Raw genomic sequence first — 9,933 nt, 5'->3', positions numbered from 1 at the left:
CACCTTTTATTTCTCAGTTTACAGGTGAGGGTTAATATTACCTGTAACCGTATTTCCCGCAAGGTTTACCCGCCATCTAATCTTGACCCGGGCTTTTATTGTTGAGGTTCACCGGAAGTCCCCCCCTCCCCGCATTAGCGCTAGTCTACCCGGGTCTGGCCCGGTCAAAACAATGCGGGTTAGCGGGCCTGCTGCTGCTGTGTGCGGCTAGTTGTCAGCACCGACACGTCGATCCGCCCTCCGGGCTTTTACTCCGGGAAGGTTCGGTCTCGTCCTCCCCGGTTGTTGTTTCTGCCCGGACCCGTTTAGCGTCGCGACGTTTCCTGCGGGTGTTTGTTTTGTTGTCGCTGGGCATGTCGGCGGCTAACGGGGTCTGCTGGGAGCGGCTGAAAACACCAAAAAAGGAAAAACACGTTAAGTAAGAAGGGAAGCGGGGTTGGACTCGGATTAAAGCGGAGAAGTTCGGATTAAATCGACTCCCTGGGTTAGCATGGTGGAGTAGGCGGCTCCTCCGACCGACCGACCGACGGACGGACGGTTCGCTCTGACCGGGGAGGATCACCATGGCCCCGGGCTCGCTGGTGGCGGCCTGCCGCAGCCTGGCCCTCTCGACGTGGCTTCTGTCCTTCTGCTTCGTCCACCTGCTGTGCCTGGACTTCACCGTGGCCGAGCGGGAGGAGTGGTACACCGCCTTCGTCAACATCACCTACGTGGACCCCGCAACCTCGGAGCCCCGCACCGAGAAGACGGAGTGCGGGCGCTACGGGGAGCACTCGCCGAAGCGGGACGCCAAGGGGGTGGTGGTCCTGCCCGCAGCCCCGCACGACCGCCAGGCCTGCGATCCCAACACCCGGTTCGCGGTGCCCGCGCCCGCCGGGGCCTGGATCGCGCTGATAGCCGGGGGCAACTGCACCTACAAGGACAAGATCCGCCACGCCGCCGCCCAGAACGCGTCCGCGGTGGTGATCTTCAACGTGGGCTCCGCCAACGCCAACGACACCATCACGATGCCTCATCCAGGTACCATGGTTGTTTCTCACGTCTGAAATGCGCATTTAAGCAGAAGTCCTGCAGGAGCTGGTGGTTATTATGGGATGTCACGGATAAATAATAACAAACAGGGGCCCAGGTCAACACACAGTCTGTGTTTACACTGTAGTTTATTGCCAAACACGTTATTTCTGCAGCAGCAGGTTGTTGAACGATGATTTTTCGATGCAAACTGAATGTTTCTGCGTATTTTCCACCAGATTTCAGTTGAACTTCGGTTCATCCAATGAAAACAAGAAGTCAGCACTTTCTGTGCCGACATGTCATCACTTTTGGTTTCAGTCATTTTCAGCTCAGGTCAGAAAACAGTGAGAAGGTTTAGTCATAAACCACCATCTGTTTATTTAAAACGAACAAACAGAAACATACAGGAGAATATTTCACACACGTAAACAGGAAACACTTTTCCTCCCTCAGTGCTGCTGAGGTTGATGAGGTTGATGTTGTTGTGGTGTGAAGTCGTCTCTTTGTCCTGTGGGAAACATTTTTCACTCTTTTCTGGACCAAGTCACTAATTGATTAATTGAGAAAATGAGTCCGAGCTGGGTCCCAGTTTGTCCGACCGTCTTGTGTTTGCTGTGCTGTAACCGTGGCAGATTTTTGATGAATTACTTCATTAGCTGCATCACTGACAGACAATAATAAAGTCTGTCATGTGGATTCCCAGACCTCCTGAATCCACATCTGCTGATGAGAGAGTAGTGGCTCCTCTAATTCGATTATGTCCAGCAAAGTCCATGTGATGTTTGTTAGCAGAACCCGATGAAGTGCGGACTTATGCAACACAACCGTCAGACTCACAGCTGTTTCTCCTGCAGCTGGAAAACCACCCCAGGGATCCTCTGAGGTCCGCAGCTCCTGGTCTGGGAGCCAGTCACACAGGAAATACCAGCAGCAGACAGTGTGTTTACTTTAAGGCAAATTTCTCATGATGTTTTCAGAGTCAGGCCAGTTTCTGGCTGCGGCCGGGGGTTTTTAAACTCCAGCGAAGTTCACCTGGCAGTGTTCCCTGCTCCCTCTGTCCCTGATTAACTGCAGGAAAGTCTTTCCTTGGACTAGTGAAACACGTTACGTAATTTCACCCAGAAAGCCGACTTTCGCCTCGACACTGTCCTGTATCTCATGCATTCTTTCAGGTCAGACAACATGACAAACGAGGAGTCATTACAGCGTGAACAGTAACGACTAAAATGATTTTTGCAGGGTTTAAAGAAGGTTCAGTAGCCCCCCCGTGGGCTGTGGTACCCCCCAGGCTCAGGATGAACCAGGAACTGATTTAAAAACCACTTCACTGTAGATGTTTGGCAACGTCCGGTTTGGTTTTCTTCAGTCCTGAGAGATAAATTTCTCCTGCTTTTGCTTGTCATCATGCTGGTGGGTGTTTATGCAGCAGTGGGTAGAGGCGTGATGACGAGCAAACACAGATTTCAATCTTTGGAGCCCAACAAACACAGAGACCAGAGACCAGACTATTAGTCCTGCAGTTGTTAATCCTGGAGAAGAGACAGTTACGTTGTCGGTTTGTTGGTCTGGATAATAAACGTGTTTCTTTGCCGTCATTAGATGTAATGACTGTGTGTGAATGAATGAATCATTAACATGATGCACAGTGACTCTGCCTGTGTCCTCGTCATGGTGGACATGAGCAGGTTATGGATGATTCATCAGTTGGTCTGCTGCGGTTCTGAAAGCAGCATCACTCTTGTCTCTAAAAAGTCACAGCAGGGATTCGTTGTCAGGCTGAGGGAGACGAGCCGGAGGCCTTTGGAATTCAGGCTAAAGTTCTGAGAGTCGTCACGGCTGTAAAATGTGTGTGTCCACAGAGACGCATTGATCCTGGGATTATTTTTAACCAGCAGCTAATCGATAATGTGAGTTCAGGGGTGAAGTGGGTTCAGCACCTCAGGGGGATTTATCCAACACAGACTAAAATGTTTCAGTGCAGAGGTTAGTTTAACTACCTTAAATACTTCTAATTTGAAGTACAGTTTATATACTGCTGTTTCTAGATGTCGTCCAGACCTGGCAACACGTAAACACTGAATATTTTAACACATCTAAAGTAGCAGTTGAGCAGCAAACGTCTCTGCAGCCTCTGACCCCTGAGCAAACGAAAGCACTACTTCTGCTTTTGTCTTCCTGCTCTCAGCTCATTGCTGCCAGGATCTCCTCTTCATTTCAGTAACACACCCACGCTTTCTGAAGTGGTTTGACACCAGGCTGCTTTCACTCGCTAATATCTGGTTATCATGTTAGATTCAAACCTGCAGACTCGCTGCTAAGCCAGAGAATAAGGCTGCCTTAGTTATTCAGCTGGGCCTGCGGTTGTTTTAAAGGCAAAGTGGCGTCTGTAAACTGACCAATAATATTAGTCCACACTTTTCATTTTGTTTTAGTCTCATCGCCCTGAGAAACAGGGCGTGACCATAAGATTCCTTTCATTTTCTGTTGACACAATAAAGTGTCCAGGAGTAAAAGTCCTTTTCATTTTTCCCAGCGATGTGTTCAATGACTCATAGAAATGTCAGTGCAACAGATAAACATCTGTCTTAATATCTGGCTCTTTGACAAACGGGCACAAAAACATACGACTCCCAGGATGCAGTTTGGCAGGAAATGTCCATAAAGCTTTAGATTCTGTGTCACAGTTGTGAGATTTTTACAACCTGCAGGTAAAATCAGTTTATTGTTGGAAACTTTTCACTGTTTTCTAACTGGGTGTTGTGTTTGGACGTTGTTTTGGTTGTGGTCGCGAACAGAGTCACGTGACCCGGTGTTTGTGTGGATTTGTCGTACATTTAGCTCACCGTGTCTACTACCCCCCCACCCCCCACCCCAAGGTACAGGTGAGGTGGTCGCCATCATGATCCCGGAGCCGAAAGGTCGTGAGGTGATGTTGCTGCTGGAACGCAACGTGACGGTCACCATGACGATCACCATCGGGACGAGGAACCTGCAGAAGTACGTCAGCAGGACGTCGGTGGTGTTTGTCTCCATCTCCTTCATCGTGCTGATGATCATCTCCCTCGCCTGGCTCGTCTTCTACTACATCCAGAGGTTCAGATACGCCAACGCACGAGACAGGAACCAGGTAAGACCTACATGAACACGTTAAGTTGGAAACACCTGCGAGCATCACGTGACGGCGGAAGGAAAATTGTCTCATTTTGTTTGAGCGGTTTTACTCTGAGCCGAGGAAAAGTCTCACGTCAGAGAAGCTGGAGCCAAAGAAAATGTGGTTTTTTTCCTCGATAAACGACTTGAATGAATAATTTGTCATTAATTAATATTTGCAGAAGAATTTTCTGTTCTGGTTATTGCATCTGTTCCACACAAACTGTAAAGTTCAGCCAGACTGAAATCATCAGTTTGTTTAATTAATAAAAGTAGATGCTGCTCCCACTGACATGAGTGGGTGTAATTACCGACAGCGTGTTCATGTCTCTTTGCTGTAACAAACAATGTTTAAGTCTCGTGAGGAGACAGACTGAATCTAAAACCCTCCTCCCCCCCCTCCAGCGGCGACTTGGCGACGCGGCGAAGAAGGCCATCAGTAAGCTGCAGGTCCGCACCATCAGGAAGGGCGACCAGGAGACGGAGGCCGACTTCGACAACTGCGCCGTCTGCATCGAGGGCTACAAGGCCAACGACGTGGTGCGCATCCTGCCCTGCAGGTAAACGCACGTATCACAGGACAGGTTGCTTTAAAGGTCGTTCACTTCGCTCAGACGAAACCTGCACCTGAATGTGTGACCTGACCTGTTGGCTGTGTTGCACTCTGGGTAATGTAGGCACCATGTTTGAAAGCTGTTTGGAGTGCAACAGCGATGCTGGTGACTTTATTTCACACAGATTAAACCTCCACATGCAGTCACACTGTAAACGCAGTGTAGAAACAGGAAGTAATATAAACAGAAGTCTGGTTTATTTCTAGAGTTTAAAATAACGACACTGTGAAACTGTTTTGTCCTGTTTCTCTGTGGGCTGCACTGTTTGTCCTGAACTGTTTCCGTGAGAGAAACATGTTTGAGGATTTGTTGGGGAGCTGAGGTTGTGACTGCAGGGGCTGTTTGTGTCCTGTGAGCAGCCTGGTTATTTTTTAATGGGATTGTGAAATCAGTTTCAGCAGATAAGAGACAGAGAATCAACAGAGCGTTCGCCCGGATTGTTTCTTGGTTCTGCTGCAGCTGCAGATTCACAGCAGAGTAACTGATTTCACTGTTTGGCTCCTTCGCAGACATTTGTTCCATAAGAGCTGCGTGGATCCGTGGCTGCTGGACCATCGCACGTGTCCAATGTGCAAGATGAACATCCTGAAGGCCCTGGGCATCGCTGTGAGTCTGAAAGGAATCATGGGAAAATGAAGGGGAGGGGGCTTAACACGATCGATGCGGTTTGTTTTTAAGTTGCTCCAGCAGAAATGGGGCTTCATGTTATCCAAACTGGAAAACTGAGTTTGTATGAACATGCCTGACCTTGTTTTGGCTGATAGAAAAAGCAGCTTCCTGACTGATCTGAACCCTGGTATGAAGTTTACTGGCCTTTTTATTCGATTTGCAATTGGCAGTTTGTGCGGGTCAGATTACTGGGCCTGCTGACTTGAGGCCATATAAACAAACTGCAGCCTCACAAACAGGATTTTTACAGAGGCAGCAGAAGAAAAGACCAAAACAAAAGAAGCAGAGTTGAAATCAAACACAGGTTTTTTTGTGGTCGCGCTGCTGCCGCCCAGCTTGGAAACAAATGAGTCAAGTTTGCATTCAAGGTCATGGTGGAACTCACAGCACATCCTGTTTTTCCTAAAGCAGAGAAAAAGTTGCTTCACTCTCTTTGCTGTAACAATTCTTCATTCTTTGGTGCTGAGGTGTCAGGGCTCAGGGCTCAGACTCTGCCTTCGCTCCTACAGAAGCTCAGGTTTCAATTTCAGGCTTTGTGCATCAGTGTAATCAGATAAACCCTGAACCGCAGATCATCTTTTAACCACAGTACTTAGACCGTGGAGGATACGACTAAAAAATAGTCTGAACAGGAAACTGAAATGATGGGTTTGTTTATCACTTTCCTCTGTGGGCTTCACCTCATTTAAATAATTCAGTGGAAAACAGCTCAGCCTGGAGACTTTGGCAATAAATGTCTGGATTCTTTCTGATCTTAATCACTGCTTTTTGTTACCCTGTGTTTCCGTTTGATTCCTCTGTGCTACAGCTGAACGCTGACTGCCTGGACGACCTGCCCCTGGACTATGACCTGGCCCTGGGTGGCGTTGGGGGGGTTGGAGTGGGTGGAGTGGGGGCCCTGGCCCTGGAGGTGGTGGTGTCCGGGGCGTCCAGCGACGGTACGCTGAGCGAGGGCGGCTCCTCAGTGCTGCTGGACCCCGGCGTTCGACGGGTGGGGCTCCCTCAGGACTACCAGGACCCCGACACCCTGAGAGACAGCCCTATGACGACCACCACCGACACTCATACAGGTGAGGGGGTGCTCAGAGCGCTGGCTCCATGTTACACTGACACCCGGTGGTGTTTCTGCTCCACTGCAGCTGTGTGGGGTCTTCCAGATGTGCTGAACCAGCTGATCAAGAATTTCATTCAAAAACACAGGGGAATGTAAATTGAAGCTTTTTTGGTAGGAACCTAAAGCAGGAACCTGGTTTGATTTCAGATCAGATGATAATAATAATAGTTTATCCTGAAACAACATAAACCAAACAGAAACTGCACCAGGTCTTTCTTCAGGTTCTGTCCTCAGTCTCATCCCAACTTCCCTCCGTCTTACAGGTGAGCTTCAGCCAATGGCGAGCAGCGCCTCAGTGGCCTCGTTGGTAATCGCCGTGGAAACAGGTCTATCAGATGAGGAGGGGTCCATTGAGCAGTCTCACCTGGGTGAAAAGTCCTGAGAAGAGCTTAACAGAACTGAACCAGAACCAGGGACCTGAACTGACCAGGTTTAGACTGAAGTGGGCCTGAAGGTCCAGAGAAAGACCTGAATGAAACCAGAACCAAACCTGATTGCACTGGACATAGTGTGACCAAGACTGGCCAAGGACCTGGTTCTGGTTTTGACTGGTTCTAGGTGGAAGCTAAAACCCAGAACCAGAACCTGTGTTTTACCTGGTCTCAGAAACTGACTGAGCTGCTTTGGCCTTTCTCAGGGGTTGGTCCTGATCTCAGTCTCACCAGGTGTTTTTCTGCAGTTAAACCCTGACGGGACTCAGCCTGCCTCCCTGTTGTCCCCTGTGCCGAAGTTTTTATCAACCCACTTTCATTCTATTGGTCTGAGCCACCCGTCAATGGTCCTGAGTAGCTTCTACACTCACGTCTTTGGTCCAAACATTGTGAAACTCGACACGTCTCCTGACATGAAGGACTTTTGATGGGATTCAAACTTACAGATCCCGGGACACATTTATACTGATAAACCATGACGATGCTCAAACTGTCCTCAGCGCTCGCCTCAACAGGGTAGGACTGAGGAAGTCGGCTTGATAAAGAAGACGAACTGTTCAGAAAGGTCATGTTCCTCTTCTGCAGGATGTTGGTGAATGCATGAGAACACCAAACACCAAGTGACCCAGGTCAGGAACCCAGGTTTTACCTGTGAGAACTCATGGTTTTGAAGATCTTTGTGGAATAATGTGGCCTGTTTTTTCCAGCTAAGCCTGGACGGGCAGCAACACGGTGTCGGGCTGTTCGGCCCTCAGCCTGGTTGAGTTAATCTTGTTAATGCAGCTCGTTTTCATTTTCCTGCCAACATGCTGTGAGCTGACGGGTGTGACGTCTGCTGGGACTGACTCTGTTTCGAAGGAAGACTTTTATTTTGTAAGGACACACCAGCTTAACCCGAGATGTTGGGTTTTTTTTCTTTTCCTGCCAGTATTACAGCTACAGTTTGACTTCAGTATTTAGAGCACAGTATTTAGGTTTTTCTCTTTGCCTGCCTAAAGGTTTTACTCTTTTCTTTACACTTTACGCAGCTTTCGTGTCCCAAACAGGGTTCGCCTGAAAAACTGCTGACACTCGACTGTTTCAAGGGTCGTACGGAAAATTATACAGTGAAGAAGAAGGTTGATAACTGGTTTCATTTAGAACAAATAATAATGTAGGTTCTCTGACTGTAAAGCTCAGACAAAGGTTTGGTAACTAGTGACAAATCATGCAGCTACAGAATGATCAGTTATGTGTCATTGGGAAATGACACCATTGGTTCTGTAGAGTTAGAAAATCTCCATAACCCTCGGCACATGGTCAGCTTTCCCCAGTAGGTTTTGATCAGTCTTGTACGCTCAACGTTTGTGAGAACCTGTAACGTGCCGCTCAGACTGAACACAACCAAACCCCAGCAACAGTTCAAGTTCCTTTTTTTTTTTTTTTTTAACACATCCTCAAGAAAGGTGATGAAAAATGGAACTAGAAATGGAAACACGGTCGATACAGTCTCAGACTGAAGTGCGGTTTATCTCAGATGCTTGGACAGCAGGTCCAGGTTGGAGACCAGGCTAAAGACCGGTCACGGTAATGTCTAGTAACTGCTCCTCCAATAAAAAGCCACGTAGGAACTGTCTGCAGCTCCGTCTTGTCCTGTCCGTCCGTGTCACGGTCGCATCGTGCTGCCTTTTTTAAAACACATTGACCTTTAATCCTGACAATCAAGGCTCATCTGTTACTGTCTACAGTTTAGGGGTCATTGCTCCGAGCGCTGTGAGCTGCCACATCTTCGCTTCCAGAGGTTAAACAAAGGTCACCAAAACATGCTGTGACAGTCGGTCATGGAGCCGTAGACCCAAAGTTTCCCTCCCTGTCTGAGCGAGAGCAGGTGACTCTGGACGTGTGAATCGGCTCAAAGATGAACATGTTAATTAAATGTAATTTCCACGAGTCCGTTGTCCGTTTGCCGACCGGTGCTCAGACTGCGTACGGCTGCGGTTGTGTCACGGTGTCGCCGGCGCCACGAGCTTCCTGAAACCGAGAGAGATAAAGATTGTCGTCTATTTTGATACCAGAGGAGACGTTTATTTTTGTAACGAAGACCCCCAGCAGCAAAGACTGATGCCCCCCTCGCCCTTTATCACCTATGGCCTAGTGGTTCTCCGTGTGATTGATTACTGATCAGGCAGTTTGATTATTGTGCAGTCCATTTGGGATCTGATTGTTGATGTAGCCCGATGAGACCTGAGCCCGATCGTAGGCTGGAGAACCAATATTGTACGGATCTGCCCCGCCCGCTCCTTTGGTTCCGATGTCTGGTGTAAAAACTTTTTCCCACCATTCTAAAAGAAAGATCCAAAATAAGAACCGTAGATCGATGAAACGATAAATTAACTATAATGTTTACAGCTGTTTCTGAATTTACAGAGAGTTGGTGTTGCCTTTAATTTCCAATTTACTGCTTCTATAAATGTTTGCCATGAAATATCTGGTTTCAATAATCAGAAAACTAAAATTGTATGAGCATTAATCAGTACTGGTGATGGTGGTTCCAGTGACTTCTCTGTTCCAGACCCTCAGACACCACAAAGACTCTTACTGTTTTTTCAGGTTCTTCCTGTTTTGCTTCATATTTCCTCTCAGTTCTGTGTCAGCGCTGGTTCACTTTAAGTGTGTAACAAACACTAGTTAATTGAAACACTGGCAGAGACTTTATTTGCTGTAATATATGAAGGTGATGGATTCGTCTGCATTGTCTTTGCCAATTTTCAGTGAATGACGTTCCAATTAAAGTGACTTCCTTTGTGTTGTGAGCTTTATTTTCAGTGCATTTAATTGAGTGAAGTTCTTTTCATGTTTGCACTGTTTTATTCTGTTTGTGCGACTGCAGTTCTGCTGCCACGTTAGTGAGACTGAGCTGAACTCAACCCACTTTGAGTCCTTTTGTTCTCGTAAAGACTGA

At 47.8% G+C, this 9,933-nt stretch overlaps 1 protein-coding gene across 1 annotated transcript; it reads left to right on the top strand.

The window, feature by feature from the left end:
• Positions 1-154: 154 nt before the first annotated feature.
• Positions 155-9,776, top strand: LOC113139638 (RING finger protein 150-like). The gene is made up of 6 exons (XM_026322961.1): positions 155-1,020; positions 3,891-4,141; positions 4,570-4,724; positions 5,288-5,384; positions 6,256-6,517; positions 6,825-9,776. The coding sequence occupies exons 1-6, from the start codon at positions 564-566 to the stop codon at positions 6,941-6,943; spliced, it is 1,341 nt and encodes a 446-aa protein (XP_026178746.1). The 5' UTR covers positions 155-563; the 3' UTR covers positions 6,944-9,776.
• Positions 9,777-9,933: the final 157 nt, after the last annotated feature.

The sequence above is a fragment of the Mastacembelus armatus genome, chromosome 18 (genome assembly GCF_900324485.2).
Source record: "Mastacembelus armatus chromosome 18, fMasArm1.2, whole genome shotgun sequence".
Classification (NCBI taxonomy): Eukaryota; Metazoa; Chordata; class Actinopteri; order Synbranchiformes; family Mastacembelidae; genus Mastacembelus; species Mastacembelus armatus.
This window is presented reverse-complemented; position numbering and strand designations above follow the sequence as displayed.

Excerpts from the sequence above, each read along its gene's own strand:
- LOC113139638 (XM_026322961.1), top strand. The coding sequence starts at position 564 with ATGGCCCCGGGCTCGCTGGTGGCGGCCTGCCGCAGCCTGGCCCTCTCG. Across the intron at positions 1,021-3,890 it reads CATCACGATGCCTCATCCAG|GTACAGGTGAGGTGGTCGCC; the intron begins GTACCATGGTTG and ends CCCCACCCCAAG. Across the intron at positions 4,142-4,569 it reads ACGCACGAGACAGGAACCAG|CGGCGACTTGGCGACGCGGC; the intron begins GTAAGACCTACA and ends CCCCCCCTCCAG.